This window comes from Prionailurus bengalensis, chromosome D1, assembly GCF_016509475.1.
Source record: "Prionailurus bengalensis isolate Pbe53 chromosome D1, Fcat_Pben_1.1_paternal_pri, whole genome shotgun sequence".
In the NCBI taxonomy this organism is placed as follows: domain Eukaryota; kingdom Metazoa; phylum Chordata; class Mammalia; order Carnivora; family Felidae; genus Prionailurus; species Prionailurus bengalensis.
In genome coordinates this window covers 114,870,179-114,892,008 of record NC_057346.1, presented here as the reverse complement: position 1 = coordinate 114,892,008, position 21,830 = coordinate 114,870,179, and the positions used below count along the sequence as shown (strand labels likewise).

At 65.2% G+C, this 21,830-nt stretch overlaps 2 protein-coding genes across 3 annotated transcripts; one reads left to right on the top strand and one right to left on the bottom strand.

Annotated features, from left to right (window-relative positions):
* Positions 1-2,176: 2,176 nt before the first annotated feature.
* Positions 2,177-20,324, bottom strand: DUSP8 (dual specificity phosphatase 8). Of its 2 annotated transcripts, XM_043582049.1 has the most exons (7): positions 20,215-20,324; positions 14,285-14,624; positions 12,390-12,528; positions 7,459-7,625; positions 6,851-7,010; positions 5,967-6,090; positions 2,177-5,727 (listed from the first exon to the last, which is right to left on the bottom strand). In XM_043582049.1, exons 2-7 carry the CDS (start codon positions 14,513-14,515, stop codon positions 4,671-4,673), a joined length of 1,878 nt encoding a protein of 625 aa, XP_043437984.1. In that variant the 5' UTR covers positions 14,516-14,624; positions 20,215-20,324; the 3' UTR covers positions 2,177-4,670. The 2 variants fall into 2 exon arrangements, with proteins under 2 accessions (XP_043437984.1, XP_043437985.1); XM_043582050.1 differs by lacking the exons at positions 12,390-12,528; positions 14,285-14,624; positions 20,215-20,324 and adding an exon at positions 9,942-10,079.
* Positions 20,325-20,597: 273 nt separating this feature from the next.
* LOC122484391 (synapsin-1-like) lies at positions 20,598-21,830 on the top strand. The gene is made up of 3 exons (XM_043582338.1): positions 20,598-20,660; positions 20,821-21,443; positions 21,590-21,830. The coding sequence occupies exons 1-3, from the start codon at positions 20,598-20,600 to the stop codon at positions 21,681-21,683; spliced, it is 780 nt and encodes a 259-aa protein (XP_043438273.1). The 3' UTR covers positions 21,684-21,830.

The following is a 21,830-nucleotide window of genomic DNA, read 5'->3' as shown; positions in this document are numbered from 1 at the left end:
ATTGTTAATCTAAGTGCCTGGCATTAAGCCTTTCACTGCCGAGGCATTCACTTCAGAGACACCCATCTCACATAAGCACATTGCCAGCTACACAACTCGATAAAGAGCCAGAGCCAGGCCGCCCCACCCGTGAAGTTCCCTCTAGAAAGTCCTGGGTGACCTTGATAACTGACCACTCCAGAAACCCCAGCCGCCACCCTCAACCCCAAAAAGTTAGAGACGCTGCCTCCCTCTCTCCCCGTGACCTTGCCGTGTGGCCCCAGGTGTGTGTGTGCACCTGCCAGGACCTGTGGGCAGTAAGTGTTCCTCCAAGGGCCCCTATGGCTGCTGCTGAGGTGTGTCCTGTGGTCATTGTAGGGACTGGCAGGGCCGGTGTGGCCACACCCCTGGCCCCGTGGGGGCCACCAAGTAGTGTGGGCCAGGTGAGGGCCCCCGGTACCCCCGGCCGAAAGCATCACAACCCATGGGCCCAGACACACACAAAGCAACCCTTCACTGACCAGTCTACTCACCCACCCAAGACCCATCAAGAGCCTGAAGCTCTTGACCTAGGGAGGCAGGGGAGCAAGAGGCAGAAGCCGGCAGGACGCCCAGTGTTTACAGAAGACCCCTTGTGATGGGCACCGGGCCGTGTGGCCAAGAGCAGGTGGAGGCCAGCCCACCGGTGTTCCGGTCTGGCCTCACTACCTGCTAGGCTCAGCTCTTGGGCAAGTTGACCTCCCCTTCCCTGGTCAACTTGGCAAAAGGCGTCCCCCACCCCGCTTGAATTCTTATACACCCCCCCCCCCCAGTGTCCTCTGGCCTTCTGTGCCCCAGCCAGCCAGCCTGGGAGAGGCCCCATCACCCTGCCTCCTGTACCTGCAGGTGCTCTCCTGCCTTAGGGAGAGTGGGAGAGACCACGCGGTGCTTGAGACAGCTTTCTTCCAGTCCTGGTTTTATTGACTCCAAGGGGCTGCCAGACTTATAAATAGATGTTCTTGAGCTAAAAATAGCCTTGCTTTAGCAGCAGCCCAAGGCTTCTAGCTTTCAGCCTCTTGAGGGCTCCTAGGATGCTGGACTCAAGGACCCTGCCTCCTCTGGCAGCCCCCAGAGAGGGGCCAGCTCAGCACCCCCCCACCTCCTGCTTCCTCTTCTCTCCCGGCTCCTGAAACACACGCATCCTGCACACACACACGCGCACACGTGCTCACACGCACCCACGCGGGTCGGGCCTGTGTCCCTGGCTTGGGCTCTCTGATGTTTGGAAATTGGGAAGCGTCCCTAGGAATAAGTAGGCCAGGCCCGCGAGAAGTGTCCGATGCCCTGTGAGGTCACCGATCGGTCCGACCGCTCAGCTGAACATGGGGAGATACGTTCCCGGGAAATAACCTGGAGCGATGCTTGGCAGAGTGAGCTCAGTACCCAGGGGCTGCTGTTATAGTAATGGCCAAGCGAGCGTTGGAGTGACCCAGAAGAGTACTGTCTAAAAATCTGTCCCAGGAGAGCCCTGCCTGAATGGTCGGAGCTGTGGCTGTGACCACACATGGTGGGGTAACCTCAGCCCGGGCTGAGCGGCTGACGGAGCCCACAGCCGGCACTCCTCCCGCTGCAGTCAGTGCAGACACACGTAAGCCGCAGCAGCCCGGCCGCCCTGGTGGGAACCCAGTGGTTGGGGGCAAACGTGGGTGAGTCGCACCGGTGCCTTCCACCAGATACCCTTGGGGGCCTTTGGTCCTTGTAGCATGCGTGTGTATTCCTTCAACAAATTATTTGAATAATAATTAAAAAGCTAGCTGCATCACGCTCTAGAGCTAGACCCCCATTTCTGTTGGGAAGGAAAGCCATCGTGTGGTGTGTCCATGGTGCGCCCGCTGGCATGCACACGAGGGCTGCAGGGAAGCAGTGAGCTACTCCAGGGGTTATGCCTGGGGAGTGGGATGGGAAGGGGTTGAGTTTTTACTGGACGTAGTTCTGAGGTATTTAGATTTTCCCTGGGATGTGACCGCAAACAAGGGGGCGCTCCTCCGGCACGGCTCCCCCACCGGGTCCAGGCTGCCCTCTGGGTCAGGACCGTGAGCCCCGGGAAGTGGGTTTTGTGGGCCCATCCCCAGCACCGTGGTGTCGGACGCCTCCAGGGGCCGCTGCCCCATCTCTACTCCACCCTCCACCAGCATGAAGAAAGAGGCAACCAGAGGCATGGAGAAAACATCCATCTCAGGATTTATTACAACACGTCGTTTCCAAATACAAAAGAAGGGGACAGGTCGGGGAGCAGAGTGTGGCCGCGCTGGGGGACGGGCTCTGAGGCAGGGGCGGGCCGCCTAGTCCAGAGAGACCAGGAGCCATGCGGGGGACCTGCCACCTCTCCTCCGCTGGACTTTCCAGCAAATATTAGGAGGGGGCGGATCCAATGTGGGGCAACCCCCAATGCCAGGGCCGGGGGAGTGGGGGGGGTGGTGGGGAGGTATGGGGGAGGGGAGGAGGGCTGAGAGACTTGGGAGAGGGCTGGGGCCCGGCCCCCGCCCCGCCTTGGGCAGTGCGTGGAAGTGGCCAGGGAGGGGCTTGTGCCAGGGCCCGGTCCCCCCAGGACAGGAGAGGGGGTGGCCGAGACAAGGCCTCCCCCCAGTGCAGCTGCTTGCTTTGGGGTGACCCGTGCCTCAAGGGCAAGAGCCCCCCACACCTCAGGACAGAAGTCACAAGAGATGCTGGCCGCCCTGAGAAAGGGCAGAGGGAGGAAAGGACCGGGACTGTGGGACCTGCCTCCAGAGTTTTGGGGCCCAACCAGTGGCCCCAGACCACTGTCTCCTGGACAGCACGGGGGTGGGGGCGCGGAGGCGGGGACCAGTGCATCCTCCACACCCAGGGTCACCTCAGAAACCCAACGCGATAGACAGACAGAAGGCAAATTTACATAATCAATAATAATAATAATAAACCAATAATAATAAATACTTAAACCTCTAATCCATAGATTGCAAACACAACAATGATAGCTTATTTTCTTGGGGAATGGGGTGGGGACGGAGGGAACCGGAAAGGACTTTTGCTTAAAGGGGGGATGGCAGGTGCACAGAGCTGCAGGTCAACAGAAGAACAAACAGAAGAAACAGCCACAGAGGCCGCTGCCTGAGGACTCCGTCCCCCCCAGCCACCCCTCCTACCAAGCCCCTGGCCTCTTCCCAAGGTGACCAGCCCCCACCCCTAGACTCTAGGACATCTGAAGATTGGGGGTCATCTACTCCTGCCTCCAAAAGCCATGGGTCCCTGTGACCTGAGAGGGTGTGGGGCAGGGGGTGGCTGCAGTTTTTTCCCTGCCTTTCCCACCAGGCTGGCCCACTCGGGCCAAAAAGCCCCCGGCACACCACCGGGAAGACCCCAGGGAGGCTACAGAGGTGAGTGCTCCCCAGGAAAGGGGAGTATAGGAGCTGCTCTTCTCCAAGGACCCCAAGGGGCAGGGGCAGGACTGGGGGCGACCTCTTGCACCTGCCTGAGTCAGGGGTCCTTATCAAAGCTGAGGACCCCCGCCCCCAGAAGCACAAGGGTCTGACTGGTGCTTAACTGCCTCCTCCCGCTGCGAGGCAGCCAGCTCCTCGTGGAGAACCCCCCCCCCCCCACCGCCCCACCTGCAGGAACATACCTGAATTCCAAGTCAGACCTGGGGCCTGGGGCTGGGTGCAGGAAGAGCCCAGAACAAGACTCTAAATCCATCTGCCCTCTGACCAATGGAGCCAGCACTGGCTAGCCCAGCTCCTCCCGCCTGATTGCCCCAGGGGCCAAGCTCCTGTACTCCAGCTCTTTCCCCAGCCTGGCAGGTGGCGCTGGGGGCACCTGCAAAATGGAGGAGAGGGGAGCAGCGTCTATCCAACAGCCTTGCTGAACCCATGAAACTGGACCTGGGCTCAGGCAAGGGGTGGGGGGGCACTCTACCTCCATCCCTGCCCTGGGGACCCACAGCATCTGACACTCAAGAGCCCCCTTCACTGCGCCCCTACCCTGTTCTATCCCCAGCCCCTCTGAACACCCTAGCCTCTGCAGGCCCAATGCCTGTAACACCAACCAGGCAACGGGGCGGGGGAGAGGGGGCAACAGGAGGGCAGGTGAGGGGGGGCCTCCAGCAGGCAGAGCCTCCTCCGCCACACCCCAGCTCCTGGCACACTTCCCCCACCTAGGCTTTGGTGCAGAGCCTGAGACAGGAGCAGAAGAGGAGTGGAGAGGAGGGGGCAGGGAGGGACAGGGAGGTTCTGAGGCTCAGTTTGTGGCAAAGTTTTTTTTCTCCTTTCCCCCCCTTTTTCTTATGTAAAAAGTGCACAAAAGCTCGGCAGCCTCTTTGCAACGGTCAGCAGTGTTTCCTGGGGGAGGGAGGGGGCAGGGAGGGGACCCCAGGCCTGGCACCCCAGCTCGGGACTGAAGGTGGCCTCATATTGCTTAGAAACGGGTGTTTCAGTTTAAATACCAGACAGTAAAAATAGAGCTCCGAGGACCGCCCGCACCGTTGCCAAATCATTGCCAGAATGAACAGCTTAAATAAATAAAAAAATCGAAATATTTACTTCTCGATAAAAATCGCAGTAAAACCATTTACCTTTCTTTGCATTATATATAATATATATTTATAGTGGGCCCGGCTGCTGGCGGCCCAGACCAGGGGGCGGAGGGCAGCGGAGCGCCGGGCGCCGGGTCCCCGGCCGCCGTCAGGACACCTCGATGACCTCCACGCTGCCCGAGAAGCTGGCCTGCTTGCCCAGGGCGGCCAGCTCCTCGCCGCGCGCGCGCCCCTCCACCATGCCCTCCTCGAACTCCATCTGGCAGCTTCGGCGCTTGAATTGCGTCTCCGGGGCCGGCTCCTCTGGCCAGCCGGTCCGCGCGTCCCGGACCTCGGCCCGCGCCGCCTCTCGCCGCCGCAGGTCGCCGCCCCCCGCGCCCTGCGCGCCCGCCCGGCCAAACGGTGCGAACCGCGCGCCGCCGGCGCCCTGCGCCCCCTCCGGGCTGAAGCACCAGGGCCCGTCGGGCGACGGCGTGCCCGGAGAGTCGAGCGGCGGCGCCCAGCTCCCGGGGCCCACCGGCTGGCCGGGGCCGGGCAGCCCGGGTGCCGACAGGGCCGAGAGGCCGAGCCGCGGAGTCTGGCGGGAGGCATCGCCGAAGTTCAGGCCGAGGCCGTGCGCGGGGGAGCGCGCTGGGGAGCCGGCTGGAGGCCGCGGTCGCCGGCGGAGGCGCGGGCGCGACTCCGGCGCCGCGTCCGGGCTGTCGGGGCCCGGCGAGGGCAGACCCAGCGCGCCCCCCGACGGGCTGTCCAGCTTGCAGAGCTTGGGGGCCTCCCCAGGGTCGGGGGGCCCGGGGTCGTCGGGCCGCCGGCTCGGGGCATACGCCGACTTGATGTCCAGCGAGAAGGAGCGCTTCAGGCGGTTGGTGTCCTGGAGGCGGTCGGAGGACAGGTGCAGGCCACGAAGGCCCTGTTGCAGCGCGCTGGTGGCGGGGTTGGAGGAAGGCGCGGGGAGCTCCCCGCCCGCGCCGGGCGCGCCCTCCCGGACTGTGCTGGCCGCCGCGCTCCCGGTGGCAGCGCTCTCTGAGGTAGGTGGTGGCAGCGGCGGCAGTGGGGCCGCAGGGCCCGGGAGGGGCTCGGGGGTCCCTGGGTGGGACGCCCCGTCACCCTGCAGGGCGGCCAGCAGCTTCAGGCTGCGCTCATACTCCAGCAGCTGGCCCAGGAAGTTGAAGTTGGGCGAAATGGACGGGCGCCGGTCCTTCACGAACCTGCGGGAAGGAGGGCGGCTGTGTTGGCTCGGGGCTCCCTGCCAACCCGGACGGCCTCCCGGTCTCCCTCCGCTCCCCCTCCCCCACGCTGGGGCGCGCGGCGCGGCCGAGGCGCCCGGCCGAGAGTGCTGGAGCCCCCCGCTCCCCTCCCCCCCCCGGCTCGGGCCTCTCCCTCCCTCCGGGCCAGGGCCTTTCCGTTGCTGGCGGGGGGAGACGGGAGGGAAGAAAGACGGGGCTACCTGTAGGCGTCATCGGAGGACATGCCCATGGTCTTCATGATGTAAGCGATGGCGATGGTGGCAGAGCGGGAGATGCCGGCCAGACAGTGGACGATTACTTGGCAGCTGGACAGCTTAGCTCTATCTGGAGGCGGAGCCGTGGGGGCGGGGTCAGGCCTGGGGTCCCCAACCCAGGTGGGGGGGGTGGGCCTCACCGGCCCTACCCTCCCCCCCTCCCGCCGCCAACAGCCCCAGCCCCACCTCAGGCCGGTGACCGGTGACCGCAGCTCTTCCCTCCCGCCTCCTGCATGCTGTTCTCTGCGGGACTCCTGCCCCCACTGCCCGCCCGCCCCGCCTCCACCACGAGAATAGGCAGGAGAGCGTCCGCTCCTCCCTCCTCTTGGAGACTCCTACCCCCCTGGCCCCCCCCACCACGAGCACAGGCAGGAGTGCACTCGATGCACTCGATGGCCCCGCCCCCTGTCCCCCCTCCACTAGCGCAGGTAGCGGAGTGCCCGCCCCTCACGGTGCACTCGATGGCCCCGCCCCCGGCCCCGCCCCCTGCCCCCCCTGCAAGCACAGGCAGGAGTGCGCCCGCCCCTCACGGTGCACTCGATGGCCCCGCCCCCTGTCCCCCTCCACTAGCGCAGGTAGCGGAGTGCCCGCCCCTCACGGTGCACTCGATGGCCCCGCCCCCGGCCCCGCCCCCTGCCCCCCCTGCAAGCACAGGCAGGAGTGCGCCCGCCCCTCACGGTGCACTCGATGGCCCCGCCCCCTGTCCCCCTCCACTAGCGCAGGCAGCGGAGTGCCCGCCCCTCACGGTGCACTCGATGGCCCCGCCCCCGGCCCCGCCCCCTGCCCCCCCCCCCCCAACGAGCACAGGCAGCGGAGCGGCCGCCCCTCACCGATGAACTCGATGCACTTGTCCAGCCAGGGCAGCAGCTTTTCGCAGTAGTTGTCATTGATGGGAATGCGCATGAAGCGGCTCTCACAGATGAAGTCCGGCTTGGGGCAGGAGTTGCTGGCGTTGAGGACATAGCTTATTCCGTTCTGGGTCATCAGATCCTGGAGGGACAGGAGGGCAGGTCAGACCACGGGGGTGCCGCTGGACCGGACTTCCGGGTCCTGGCACGTCCCCGAGAGGGGAGCCTCTGCAAGCCCCGCCCACGGCCTGAGGTGGGTTGCCCGGGCGGTGGCTTTACCCTCTTCCCTCGTCACAGTTTTAAAACACGGGACTCTTTCAGTGCTGGCCGGGGGCCCAGTGACATCAGCAGTTTGGCATGTGGGCTCCGCCGCCCGAGGGGCCGGGAGCTGCTTCTCCACCCGTCTCTGCTCTAGTCCTGCCACAGCCCCCTTGGGTCTTCGCGCCCCCAACCCGTGCTTCTCCCGCACCTGGGCATCCATCCCCGCGTGGCCTGTCGGCTCCCTTCCTCCCCCAGACCAGCCCCGGAGCCGCTTCTGAGCTCCTGCCTCGTCCCCCCGCCAACGGCCAAAGCCCCAGCTGTGCACACACCTTGTTCAGGACATCTTTCTGAGAGCCCAGGTAGAGGTGAGGCAGGATGCGGGTCAGGCCCACACTGGGCACCGGCAGGCAGGGCTGGGAGAGGCTCATGGGCAGCAGGGCAGCAGGCTTGCCCTCACAGAGGCCGGGGAAGCAGGAGGAGAAGGTGGCAAAGCCCCCTGCAGGAGGAGGAGCGGAGGAGACGTGGGTCAGGCGGTCGGCTGGCTGGGGCACCCGGGCACCACTACCTCTCAGCCTCCCCCAGCCTGGACTCTCCCGCCCAGAGGGAGGCCCCTGGGTGGGCCTCTGGCCTGAGCACCCGGCCTCCGTGCTGGGTGCTGGAGGGCCGCTCTCACCAGGTCGAGGTGTGTGCTCCACACATATACAGCCCGCCCCTACGCCCACATTCCTCCTCGGGCTAATTAGCAGCTGGCCGCACTGAGGACGCCGCTGTGATGCCCGTAAATGTGGGGTCTGGGTGGTGAGCCAGTCTAGCACGTGCAGGACCCAGGCAGGGGTGCGTTCAGATGCCACGGAAGGCTCCTGCTGAGGGTGTGGTTCCTTCGTACCCGTGGCCTGGGGCCAGCCCCGGCCTTCCTGCCTCTCCCCCTGGGCTGATGCAATCCCTCCCTGGCTCTAGTTGGCCGGGAGCCCCAGACCAAGCTTGGGTGCCAGGACCAGGAGGCAAGGGCTTCTGAGGGGCCCTCCTCCCCCTGGGCATGACATCACCTACTGGAATCGGCACAGCCCGTGGGGCATCTGTGCTCTAGTTAGGGCTCCGTTCTGCCCAGAAGGCAGCACCAGAGGCTGGGCTGAGAGCTGGGAAGCCCAGGGGCTGTGCGCAAGCAGGGCACGCAAGCGGGCCCACGTTCTGCACGTGGCTGGCATGTGCCCTGCCGCCTTCCCTGCACATCCAAGCCCCAGGCCACAGGTCAGCGGAACGAGCCCCTCCGCTGGCCTGAAAGACCCGAGGGGGCCTCCCGAGTATGTCTCTGAGTCCGTGAGTGACCGCGGGCAGAGCTCTCTCCGCCTCCGGCCTGCTTCTGCACCCTGCCTGCCACATGGCATAGCTGTGAAGCTCAGAGGAGACAGCGACTTCAACAAACACTGAGAACACACCTGCCCACTCCCGGTGTGATCGCCAGCACTCGGCGGGACGGCGTGAGACTGCACCCTGGGGCTAGCCACACTTACGGGGACACGAGCCCTGTGGACGTTCTCTGCTCTCCGTGGACTGGTCCATTTCAGAATTCAGCTGGACCGCGCTCTACCTCACTGCTCTGGAGGAGGCCTCGGAGTGAGGGGAGTTCGCAGGCCAAGAGACCCCCGTGCTCTTTCCGGGTCTGCAGCAACAGCCGGTGAGGGAGCCCTGGCTGGTTTCCCAGGACAGAGATGCCTGGTGCCCTTGGCCTTCACCCGTAGCCCAGATCAGTGGCCAGTTTGTACAAACCTCCAACCAGAGTGCCTGCCATGTGTGCTCCCTGTGACCCCAGCGAAGGATTGACTGGGGGGGGGCATGGTGATGGGGGGCCCCCAGGCTGGGGGGGGGGTGTGCAGGCACGAGCCTTGGAGGAGCTGTCCCGTCCCCACGAGCCTGCTGGCCGGACAGGGAGAAGTGGGTGACCGTCAGCACCAGTGACAACACAGCTCACAGGTGAAAGCTGGCCCGGGTTCTGGGGGAGGGCTCCTGTTCACCCTTCAGAGCCAGGGGCCCCTGGATGTTCCTGCTGGATGACGGTGCCCCCCACCCCAGGAGGGCAAGGTCTGCAGCATCTCTCCAAAGGCTCATCTCTATCATGTCTAGCCTCCCTTGCTCTCCGCTCTCTGGGTGACATGGCCTAAGCTGAGGGGAGGGGGGCTGCGTTCCACCAGGAACGTCCTGCACAAAGGGGGATCTCTGGACAGGTGCAGACTTACCAGACTTGACTGCGATTCCTCAAGTAAACCCCACAGGATTCACCCCCCACCCCCCACCCCCGCCACCAAGCAGGAGCCAAGCCTCTGGCAGTGACCCCTACAAGCCCCCTATAGATGTCAGGTGCAGCAGAGCTGGAGACCGGGCCCCTCCAGTGATTTCAGCCGCCCCCCCCACCGCCCCGCCCCGGCTCTGGGGCCGTCCTGGGTTGAATCCGTGGCAGCGGGCCTGGACCCTCTGCAGGTGCTGGCACTCTTGGCAGCCGGGAGGCGCCCCCATCCCCTAGGCGTCCCCAAGGGCACCTTCCTTCGGGAGGGATACCCGCCTCCCTCTGCCTCACGGCTTCCCAGCTGGCTGCGCCTCACAATGGAATCTCGGATTCGCACAAAAGCTCATGCCTAGTACGCACCAACTCCACCGACTCCGCGGGCACTCGGCCCCCGCCCCCGTCCGCAGCTCCCAATGCTCGGGCTCTCCTGCCCAGATGCGGGCGGTGCCCCCTGCCCCACAACCCCCGCGCGCCCCCGCGGTCCCCGCGCCCCGGGCAGGGTCCCCACCCACCCATCCTCTCTCCGCGCACCCTCTGCGCAGGGGCCGCTCCCGCCGCGGTCTCCGGCCAGGGTCCGAGGGCGGCGCGTGCGGAGTCGGGCCGCGGGGGCGCACCGACCCGGCGCCGCGACATCACCAGCCCGCATTCCGCAGCAACGCGCACCGGGGCGAGGGCCGCCCGCCGCTTAAAGGGCCAGGCTCCCTTTCCCGTCCCCGCCCCGCCGGACGTCACCGCCGAGCTGCTGGGGGGAGGGGGCGGGGAGGGCAACGGTCACAGCAGCCGGTTCCGGACCCCAGGGCGCCTGCCGCACCGCCCCACTCCTGCTTCCATGAGCCTCCGCTGTCCCGGAGAGGGATCTCCCTGCCCTCCAGCCGCGCCAACCTCTCAGCGCTCCTCAGCCCCACCCACGGAGGGGTGGGGTCCTCCTTTTCTGGCCTCTGCTGAGACCCCCTCTCCCCCTGTGATCTTGGTGATCCTGGAAAGTCACTTCCCCTTTCTAGCCTGGCCGCATCCCTCCTTCCCACTGAGCCTCGCCTTCCCGCCTTCCCTTTCTCACTGGCTCCGGAGCTGCTCTGGCCTCAGAGTGTGGGCAAGGTGAGAAGGCTGTCCCAAGTCTGGGTCCTGATTCGGTGTCACTTTGAGCCCTTCTCATACCATGGTGGGTCATAACTTCTACCTGGCTTGGCCCTCAGTGAAATGGGTGCAAATACTCTAACCTTGCAAGGGGCGGCAGCCCCAAGAGCTTAGCGAGCCAAGCGGGGCACAACCAGGTCCCAAGTGAGTGCTCCTGGCACATTCCAGCCTAGGCCTGCCCCACTGCATGCTGGGTGAGGGGCCCCAGCCTCCAGAGGAGACCCACCATTGGAGGTTCTGGGCTTTCCTGGGCAGCCTGGGGGTAAGGGAGGGTGCTGCTCTAAGACCAGTTTCTCTGACTCCCAGAAAAGGGCCTGGTGGCTCCCGCTCCTGGCTGGAGAGTGTGCGCCTGCACACTGACGTGTGTGCGTGAATGCATGCACGTGCACACGTGCACACACACACACACACTTCCCCACACACACACGTGCACGCCGGGGTTCCCAGCTGGGCCCTGGGAGAGCTCCCGTCCGCCCAGGCTACCCATTAAAAAGCCCAGAGCCTCTCTGTCCCCTCTATCTTCTTCCTACCCGCTCAGCCCCCACAGTGAACCCAGGGGACAGTGGTTGAATCAGAGTTTGCAATTCTGTGGCTTGTGGTTCCCAGAGCTCACACACATGCACACAAGTCCCACAGCCCACCCACACAAGTTTGGGATCACCAAGGTGGGATGCACACACACACACACACACACACACACGAGCAAATACAGATCACCAGCCTCCCAGGGGCAGGCACTGATGTAGACACCCTCTGACCGTGTAGACCCAGACATGTGTAGAAGGCAGTGTGCACACCTGCACACGATGCTGACCCACCTGAACACCCTTCAGAATATGGTACTTCCTCCAAAAGGTCTGCCCTGAGCGGCCTGGCTCTAGCCTTCAGGTTACGTTGAAGGTCCATGCTGCCACTGGGCCCGTGCCAGAGGGCCAGCCCGGTGCCCTGGGACCACCCCATGGGGTGCCTGCATGTGAGGGCCACTCAGGGCAGACAGGCTGAATGTACATCCTATTGGCTGTGTGAGGTGGGGACAACACCCTCTTCAGCCCTCTACGTCCTCCGTCTACCTGCCACAGCCCCTGGCAGGCAGAGGTCGGGGGTGGGAGCACCCACAAATGCCCCAGACCCGGGCAGGGAGGGTGTGCATCCCTGGGACAGACCAGGTCAACCCAGCCCTGGGACCTGGGCCACCTCTGGGAGGTGGGTTCTACAGAAAGCGCCTCAGCCCCTGCCCACGGGGGGAAGGCGTCATCAAGAACCACTTTGGAACGTGTGTGTGTGCGCGCACTTCGGGCACACCTACGTGTGTGCCTCCAGGCTGGCTGGGCTGCTTTTGGGGAACAGGAAACCCTACAGGGACCCCTGTTGGCCCCCAGGCGGAGTCATCGTCAAGCAGGCGTCCGTGTTGGCCGTGGCCTTCACAGGCACTCCCTGCCTGCCACCAGGGGTGCTCAGATTGGGGTTTGCAGAGGATGGGGCCCGTGTCTCCCTTCCCAGGCAGGTGGAGGGTCAGAGATCCCTTCCCTCCGCACCTGCTACAGCCAGCATTTAGGGCTTTCCTCTTGTCTACCTCTTCACCTGCTAGTGGTGGCGGGAGGCCCATGTGCGAGGGGGTTCTGAAGCGTGGGGGTCCAGGGGAGGGGACAACGGAGCCTCAGAGAACTCCGGGGTTACTGAGAAGGCGCCCCTCCCAGCACTGCCCCTGTAGTCGCTGGTCTCTGGGCTTAGACAAAAGCGCAGAGATGCATCCAGAACCCTGCCTCCCCAGACGCCTCCAGCCAGCACAGCCAAGCTTATAGTGGTGCCCCCCAGGCCCCTCCCTTGGGTCTGTCCGGAGCTCACCTGTGAGGATGGCCACGCTGTCGAAGCAGCCGTCCAGCTTGCTGAGCAGGATGGAGAGGAAGCTGTCTGCAGCCAGCACGCTGGCGTCGCGTGTGCTCTGGTCATACACTACCACGTCCTGCGGCTCTGTGGCCTCCACCTGGGAGCCATGAGGGCAGAGGTCAGGGCACTGCTGGGCACCTGCCGGAGGCCCCCATCCCCGGCTGCCACCTACTGCGGCTTGTCAGGCACTGGCAGGGAGGGGCTTCGGCCACCTTGCTGCCTCGAGGGAAGGGCAGGCTCTGAGCCGCCCACTGCACAGCTCACACCTGGACAGGTAGAAACGCCCACAGCCACACAGGCAGGCCCTCGGAGCAGGCAGAAACGGGGGACACTTGTCCTAATGCCGTGTCCTCACGCACGGGCATCTGAGCTAAGGGAGCACTTAAGGGTGTCTGCTGGGGGCCACGTCCACGTAGAAGAGATTAAGGTGAATGTAACAGGGTCTTCAGGGGTACACACAGGTGCCCACAGGGACAGGGGTGCACGGACACCCCCAGGGCGACCGAGGCAAGGGGAAAACTGTCCCCAGGGTCCCCGGGAGGCACGTTTTGGGGCTTTTGCAGGTGGGATGCCTTTGGGCCTGGGCCCTTCCCCTCTTCCCCAGCCAGTGATGGGAGAAGGACTGCCACAAGAGCCACCTTGGATTCAGGAGGCAGCAGCTCGAAGTTGGGGTTCCGTGCCCTCCCCCCACCCCAAATGCCCCGCCTGGGGACCAGATGCTCAGCAGCTTCTGCTCAGAGTGGCTAATGCCCTGCCCCCCAAGCACACTCAGCCCTTAAGCCAGCTGAGCCGCCAACCCTAGGCTGGATGATGTCACCAGCAGCCAATGGGATTGCGCTCTGGCAGGGAGTCCTCGCTGGGGGTGATTAATCACCGGATTCCCCTCACTGAGGCTGCAGGGAGCTTGTTCTGGCCTTGGGGGGTGGTTGGGGGGACTCCCCACGAGCGGCTGTGCCACCTGGGTCCTCTCACATCCAGCTCTGCTGAGGCGGGGCCTGTGACCAAGACCCCTCCCGCAGCTCCAGGCCGCTGGGCATGCCACTCTCCACACTGGAGGTGCCTCTGCCTTCCCAGGTCACTGGGCCAGGGGTCCCTTCCAGGGCTGGACTCGATGCTCCTGGCTGACGGTGCCAGGACTGTCCACCGCAGGTGACCTGGGATGTTCTCAGGGGAGGGCCCAGAGAGAATTCTGGGTCATTCAAAACTCTAGAGGGGAAAGAACTGGGGGGCTGGGGACAGGACCTCTCAGTGTGAGCCTCTTGGCCACCCCTCCTGTCTTCCTCTGACTTCTCATGGCCATCAATACATGCCTCTCCAGCTGCCATCCTGGTCCACGGCCTCCCTGTGCGCCCCCCACCCCCGGCCCGCCCCATGCCCCTGTGCAAGGTCACACCTAGCTCATCCATTCAGTTCCCCTCTGTGAGCCCTGGACTGGGCCCCAGGGACATGGCCCTGTCTTATGAGGGGAGACCTCTGCCAGGGGCGGAGGGCTGAGTGAGGACCCAGATAGGGCAGCCGGCTCTGGAAGGGAGGGGTGATGAATTGTATCTGGGGAGACGGTATCTGCAGAGGGCCTCCCTGGGGAGAGGCATCTGTGCACCCTAAGAGGAAGCTCAGGGAGGAGGGGTGGGAGCCGCCTACGAGGCCCGAGGCTTGGAATGGCTTAGTACATTCTGGCCCTAGGAGTCCAGCTGGGGTTAGCTGAGAGCTCCTGTGTACCTGGCTGGCGAGTTCTGTCCTGGCCTCTGGAAGTGACCGGGGCCTGGGTGGGAAGGCAGTCAGCCCCAGGGACTGGGTGGCCCTGGCGCCAGCCCCAGGGACTGGGTGGACACAGCAGGGAGGGTGTCAGGTACCTGGCCGCGCACGGCTGGCTGGATGAGCTCTGCGATGGTCACCTTGCCCTGCTGCAGCCGTCGCTTCACCAGTTTGGAGCAGCAGATATTGACGGAGCTGAGCACGTGCCAGCTGTTGTATTCCACGAAAGAGCGGCTGTCGATGACCAGTGGCCCCCCAGGCCCGCCCCGCAGGAGGCTGGCTAGCTTCTTGGCATCCATCACCTTCCGAGGGAGCCGGTCCCCAGCCATGGTGGGGCCGTGGGCAGTGGGGAGGGGGTGGGCCCTGAAGGGAACAGAGGCTGCTCCGGTGGCCGGGGCTGTGGCTTAGAGTTCGGAGGGACCGGGCATGGTGCCAGACCTGCAGGGAGAGGCAAAGGGTCAGCAGTGCTGCAGGCCCCCAGGGTGGGTGCCTGGCCAGCTCCCCGGGCAGGGCCAGCCTCAGAGGGCCCACGGGGAGACCCAGGGGGACCGGGGGTTTGAGCCTGACATGTGCCCACAGAGGCCCTTCCTCTCTTGGGATAAACTAGCATCCCTTCTGGCTCTTCCACGGAAGTCAGGCCCCCTAACATCTTAGGTAAGCGGGGTGGAGTCTGTGACCCGCTGGGCTGAGAGTGTTTGTACGCGGTCCTACCCAGCACTGCACTGTCCAGGTCATGGGGACAGCTTCTAAGTGGGACACAGCAAGGCAGATGGGGGAACACAGAGGGAAGGATCTCAGGGCTTGGACTGGGCTGGCTGGCCAGGACGGGCCTGAGGACGCCTCCCCTGGGCCCTCGGGATCATGGACACTCACTGCTTCCAGAACACTTCATCCTGCCTTCAGGCTCTGTCATCCCATTGCCAGGATGCATACCCTCCCCGGCCCGCACATCTTCCTAATGTCCAGAACTCTGGGCAAGGCAGGGGTCCAGAACATGCTCCTTGCCCGGCATACCCTCCCTCTGTGGCCCCATGCTGCACAATCTCTCCATAAGCTGATAATCTGGCCCCGAGGAACGGGGGTGGCATTGGGGCTGCCTCCACAAGTCCGTGGGTTTCTGAGGCAGGTGCCAGGGCAGGTGCTGGAGGGGTCTGGGAGCGGAGGCGGAGCTCCTCTGCCACGGCCACTGTCCCAGTTCTGCAGAGCGAGCTTGAGCGTGTGCCACGTGGGGCCAGTGTCTGTCCCCCTGCAGGAGTGCGCCACACGCTCATGGGATGGGGGTGGCAGCACGGGTGTGCTCCGGGCACAGTGAAGTCCTGAGGTCTAGGGGGACCCTTCTGGGGGCTGGGAGGTCCCAGGCTGGGGTGGATGCGTGGCACCTAAAGATGAAAGTCAAAGTAGGTGACCCATATGTGGGGACTCTCGGGGTGTGGGGACTCTCGGCACGGCCTCTAAGGGCCCTTGGCCTGAGGAGGAGGAGGTAGGTGGGGATCCAAGGACCCCAGATCTCGGGGCAGAGGCCCCTCTTGTGGGTTTGGTGCTAAGCCTCTGCCACATGCCTCCCATCCTCGTCCTGCCTGCCAGGCCCCATCTGCCCTGTCACCTGCCAGGACTGGCCTCTCTCTAGGCCCACCGAGCCTCACAGCCTGCCAGGAGGCACACAGTGTGAGGATGATGAGTTTCCTTTGAAGGGGGGAAACTGAGGCTCAGGGGAGGGGTGGGACCCGTCGAAGGTCACACCAAGGACACTGGATAGAACCCAAGGCCTCCACCATTGCCTCGGACACAGGAGAGGCTGGGGCACAGACGTACCCTGGAGCTCAGAGAGGGGACCCCCTCAGTACGCCCCCAACCTGCAGCTGCTGCTGTGGTGGGGCCCCCTGAGGACACTTGTCATACTTCAGTGATGATGGCCCTGGGGACAACAGTGGCAGCTGCGGCCATTTCTGGACCACCCCCTCAGGTGAGCTCCCAGGCTGGTGTGGGTGGGAGACTTCACAGAGAAACAGGAGCACGGCAGGTGTAGACCGTGTCTGCTGGCCCAGAGGGAAGTGCCCGGGATGGCCCCGGTCAGCGGGCGGGGCTTTGGGATACCACTCACAGACACCCTGCTCCCCAGGCAGGCACCCGGGCTCCTCCACTGTGGGGGCAGGGCCTAGGGGTGCAGCTGGGGCTGCTGGTCATCCTGAGGGCCGTATGAAACCAGTTCAACAGCAAAAGGGCCCATCTGCCAAAAGGGGCGCCCCACCTGCTGAGGGGGGTCTTCACCCGCTGGTGGGGGCCTGTCTGCAAAGGGGGTTCCCCACCTGCCCAGGGGGGCCCGTCTGAGGGGTGTCCCCGCCTGGGTGATGAGGGGTCCCCAATTCGATTCCTGTATGAGGTGTTTTGAGAAGCTTCAGGACAGCTTGAGGGCCGCAGGACAGGCAGGGAGGCGGGCTCAGGATGAGAGGAGGGTGTGGAGGAGCTGAGCTGGGCTGCAGGACAGGGACCGGGGCTGGAAGGGGGAGCCGCTGGGCCCCCAGGCCCAGTACCTGGTCTCAGCCCCAGCCCCTAGGGAACCCTCCAGCTCGGCCCGTGAACCGCTCTAGTATTGTTATTTGCAGCCGAGGGGGACCCATTAGCAAGTTAGCACCTCCGTCGTTGCCATGGCAACCACGGAGGTGCCAGGCAACGCTGGTCCTGCGGCACAGCTACGGAGCAGGCTGGCTCTGCAGAACAGCAGGGCCTGCTCCTTGCTTCCTGCAGGTGCCCAGGAGCTGGGGCCTGGGATGACCGGGGGCCGGGTCCCTACGAGTCCCAAAGCCCAGGGGTGACACTCCTCCAGGCCCTCCCCTCTCTGCTCCACCGGGTCCTAACCTTTCTTGCCAAGGGCACCCACGGAGCACCTCACTCCCGCCTCCAGGGAGCCTTCAAGGGGCCACGGTCTGGCCCAAGTGCACCTCCTGCAAGACCTCTCAGGGCCTCCTCGGGGCTAAAGCTCCTGGGGGCAGACCCTCCCCTGTCGTGCTATGGATCCAAGTCGAGAACTCCAGTCGGGGGTGGAGAAAGCTTAGGACAGTCTTGAGCAGGTAAGTGGGGCTAGAATGGGCCAGGTGGGCACAGGGAAAACAGATATTGCAGGCTCTTGGGCCTCCCCAGTTTCAAGCACCCGCCCCAGGTACAGCCCAGACTCCACTCTTGGGAACTGAGGGGAGACAGCAGCCATCACCTGCTATTCCAGAGGCTGGGTGGCAGTGGGAGGGGGGCACAGCCCCCTAGACCCCCGTCAAAGGGCTCCTTGCTTAGGACACTTAGCAATTCTCAGTCCAAAGGCAGGAGGCCCCTCCCCACCTGGCTGGGCACCGCCTAGGAGGCTGCAGGCAGCCCCCTTCCTCTGAAAGGTCAGGTACACAGCGCGGCCTGGCTTCTGTGCTGTGTGTCCACTGCCGCGTGAGTCGGAACGTGCCCCCTTGCACACTGTCCGCACAGTGCTCACCTCTTTCCCACAACCCACTCCACCCCCTCATGCAATCGCTCACACACAGATGTGTGTGCACATGCACGTGGTCACCGGTGTGCCCTCTGCGTGCCAAATCCCCTGAAACCCCAGAAGCCAGCTCCAAGATCTTGTCACATTGTTGGCTCCCAGGGCCTCCACGGGGCACCCTCTTGTCCCTGAGCAAGAGACATGTGTGGCCAGAAGACCCCCAACAGAAGGCATCTTCGCCAGGGTACCTTCTGCTCAGCACCTAGTGATGGGGAACTCACTACCTCTGGAGACCACCGTCAGGACTGTCTGCCATGGGTGGCCCGTGGCTCTCGCTCAGAGTGGTGTCTCCAACTCAAGTGGTGCCTGGCACACATAGGCAGGCCCTCGGGAAGAGCTGGCAGCGGGGGCACCCACAATGCTGATGTGTCCAGCTCACTGTGACCAGGGGCACCTCTGGAGGCAGAAACTGAGAGGCCAGGAGAGAGACTGGTAGGGGGCTCACACCAGCTCAGCTCATTTACCCCCATCTGTTCTCATCAGGGATCCCCAAATGCTCTCACCCGCCCCCCCCCACCCCCTCTCCCCGAGGTGAATGCAACAGGACCCAAGCTGGCCTTTACTCTGCCCGGGAGGAGCCAATGGCAAGGCCAAGCAGAGCCAAGTTGGTCTGGGGAGGCTGTGTGCCTGGGAGACGGTGGGGTGGGGGCCCTGCACCCCCAGGTCATAGGAGTCTGGGCAGAGCCCGGGGTGGGAGGTCCCAGCACGTCGGTCCTTGAGAGGGCATGTTCGGGACCCTACAAATCTAGGTTCCTCTGTTCCTTCCTGGCTTGTTCTAGTCCTACTGATCTGCAGGACTTCTGGTCACTGTGCCCCATGCCACACACCTGGGCCATCCCGGGGCAGCCACCAGTCACTGCCTGGACGGGTTCAGGCAGAGGTGGCCTCAGCCCGTGCAGTCCTCGTGGTCAGAGTCTGACCCACGTTCCTCTTGCTATGGGTTTGGCTCCGCTTCCTTCCCTTTCTGCACCCACTGGCTTTCGTGGCCCCTTGGGCTCTCTGTCCACTGGAAACATCTGGAGCAGCTGGTCAGCCTCAGCTGGAGAGGAGAGGATTCCGGGTAGGGACCTGGAGCAGAGCGTCCCTTCAAGCATCTCTCTGCATCCGTATGCATGGAACCCACTGTTCCTGGAGGCAGCCTCTGGGGCACAGGAGCCTTCCCAAGGGCCCAGGGCAGCAGGGGACTAGAAGCCACCCAGCAACTCTCCTGGGGCCCTCGCTGCCTGCAGCGGGAGGTATTCAGTCAGACTTCAGGACTGACTCCCAGCTCCTGGTCACATGATCTGCCCTACCTAGGCAGGTGCTTATTAAGCTTCTGGGGAGTGAATTCATGGGACATCTGTCCTCCCCGAGCAGGGTGGGGACACTGCATGCTACACTCATTCCCTGAGCTGCCCTAGAAGCAAGAAGGTCTGAGGGAGGCGGCGGGGAGTGACGGACCCTCAGACCTCCGCTCAGACCCCCAGGGCATGAAGCTGCTCCCCCGGCCTGCAGCACCCCCACCTCTACCCCAAGCGGCACCCCTGTGGACACTGCATTAGATCTGGCCACCTCCCTCCTCCACCCTGTGGGATCCGCGACCCCTCCCCCTGAACCCCCAATCACTGCAGCACCCAGGACCCCCCCTTCCCCCCCGCCCAGGGCAGAAGCTAGTACCAGCTTGCAGCAGGAACTCAGGAGGCAAATTCTCCCAGCAGGGGTGACCTGGTGGGGGCTGGGCGCATCGTTGGCCCATCATCGCCCCCTCTGCTCCGGGCCAGACTGTTAGGTACCCCTCCCCACCAAGGTGGGCAGATAGGCTGAGGGAGGCTGGTTGCACTCAGCCTGGCAGTGCCAGCCCCTCCCCCAGCACCCGCTGCTGCCTCTGCAGCAGGCGGGCGGATGGTCTTTATTCTGCAGAGGCCAGCTGAGCACCCTGGGGTGGGGGTACCGGTGGCGGCCTGGCCAGAGAGGGGACACGGATCTGCAGCCCCTCCCCGCCGAACACGGAATGGGCCCTTTCCAGAGCCTCTCCACAGGCCAGGACCCTCGGCTCCTTTGGTCAAGGCCTGCATCGCCAGCCCGCGGGGGCAGGGACGACCTTCTCCAATTTGGGGCCTCCATGGCGGGGTGGGGGTTAGGGAGTCTGGGGTTCTCGCAGACGTCCGTACAGATCTACGCTGGATCACAAACGGCCCAGGTCCTGGGTCCTTATTGCGTGCTCCCCCCTACCCCCCAAATGAGAAGGAATTTCGAGGAGAAAGGCGGCGAAGCCGGAGGAGGGAGGGGTGGGCCAGTGTGGACCGGGCCAGGGTCCACCGGGGGCTGGGGGAGGCGGGGGAAGGGCTTCCCGGGCGGGCCAGTGGCGTCCCCGCGAGCCTGGCCGCTCACCTCCGGGCCGCCTCCTCCTCCCGGGCGCCCGCCGGGTGCTGCCGCCCCAGCGCTCCAGACGCAGCGCCCCCCACCCCCACCCCGGGCCCCCTGCCCGCGCCCCGCGCGTCCGCGCTCGGCGCCCCCGCTCACCTCGCCGTCGCTCGTGTCCGGGGCGCACGGGGACCCGCGCCCGCTCAGCGCGCCCGCTCGGCCGCGCCGCCCATGGGCCCGGCGGGGGCCCGCGCAGCCGGGGCAGGGGCCGGGGGAGCGCGCGGGCCGCGTCGCCGTCGCCGCCGTCGCCGCCGCCGCCTCGGGGAGCGCTCGCTCGGGCCGGGGCGCGCGCACTGCGGACGGGCACGCGCGCTCGCGGCGCGCATCCCACCCCCCGGGCTCGGCGGGCGCGGCCGGTGCGGCTCCGGCGCGGCTCGGGCTCCGGCGTCCGGGCGGGGGGCGCGGAGCCGGCTGGGCCGCCGCGCTCGGCCGCGAGTGACAGGCCCGGGGCGGAGGGCGGGGCCGCCGGCGGGGATGAGGTCATGCCGAGCGAAAAAGGCCCTGACGTCACCTGCAGCCAATCAGCGCGCGCGGCTCGGGGGCAGGTGACGTCAGCCGGAGCCCGGCCGCGGGTGCAGATCAGAGGCGGCGGCCGCGGGGGGCGGGGGGCCGGGCTGGCCGCCGCCCTCCGCCCTCTGCCCTCCGCCCCCCCCGCCCGGCACCGGCTCTTAAAGGGGCCGTGTGGCGTCCCCTCCGTGCTGCCAGGGACCCCCCCCCCCGCCCCCCACCAACCTTCAGGGAGCCTTCCTAGCCCCGGCGCCCGGCCCCAGCACGCGGGGACCCCCGGCCTCGAGCCGCTCACCGCCGAGGAGGGTCCGGCTGAACGGGTCGTGGCTCGAGGGTCTTCACCCGCCGTGGCCCGGCCGGAGCTGGCGCCGCCTCCCCAGCCCCGCAGCCTTTGTTTGCGCGGGGCCTGCGGGCCCCGAGACCCTCTCGGTCCCAGGCGGCGAGGGCGCTGCGCGAGCTAGGCCCGCGAGCACTTTACCTGCGGGACTGACGCCGACCCTCTCCAGCACCCCTGGAGGTGGGAACCTGGGTTTCCACTTTACTCGGGAGCAAATTGGAAGCTCGGAGGCGAGACGGTTTGTCTCAGGTCACACGTCTCACGAACTCTGGGGAGGGTGTCCCCAGTGCAGTGCTGTCCCCCAGGCCCCGCCGATCACTCCAGCCCCTGATGCTTCTGGTGAAAGCCACCCCCAAACAGTGCTTATTGGGGTCCACCCTGACAATATGTGTTCTCCCCCAGCCCCCAGTCAAGGCTGTCGAGGGTCTGCCCCCAGGCGACTTGAGGCCCGGACGCTGGGAGTCCAGAGCGGGAACAAACATAGGTAATTACACCTTGAGCAGGGTTGGGCCGGAAACAAACAGGGGCCAGAGACACACAGGCGGTGGGCAGCCTGGAGGCCACCCCAGGAGGCGGTCTGGAGGCTGGGGAGGCACCTGTGGTGCAGAAGGGACCCTCCCTACCCCCCAGGCAGGAAAGACCTGGATGGTCCCTAGACCTGGAGGAGGTCAGGGAGCTGGAGGTAGGAGAGCCGGGAGAAGATATGCACCCACACACCTACTGATTACTGAGCACCTTCTCCAGCCGGGCCCTGTGCGGGGCACTGGGATGTTAGCTCTGAGAAAGACGACAAAGGCCATTGCCGTGAGCTGACACTGACGGGAGCCTTTGAAGGTAATGTATTTTTTGGTGGGAGGGGTGACCAGACAGC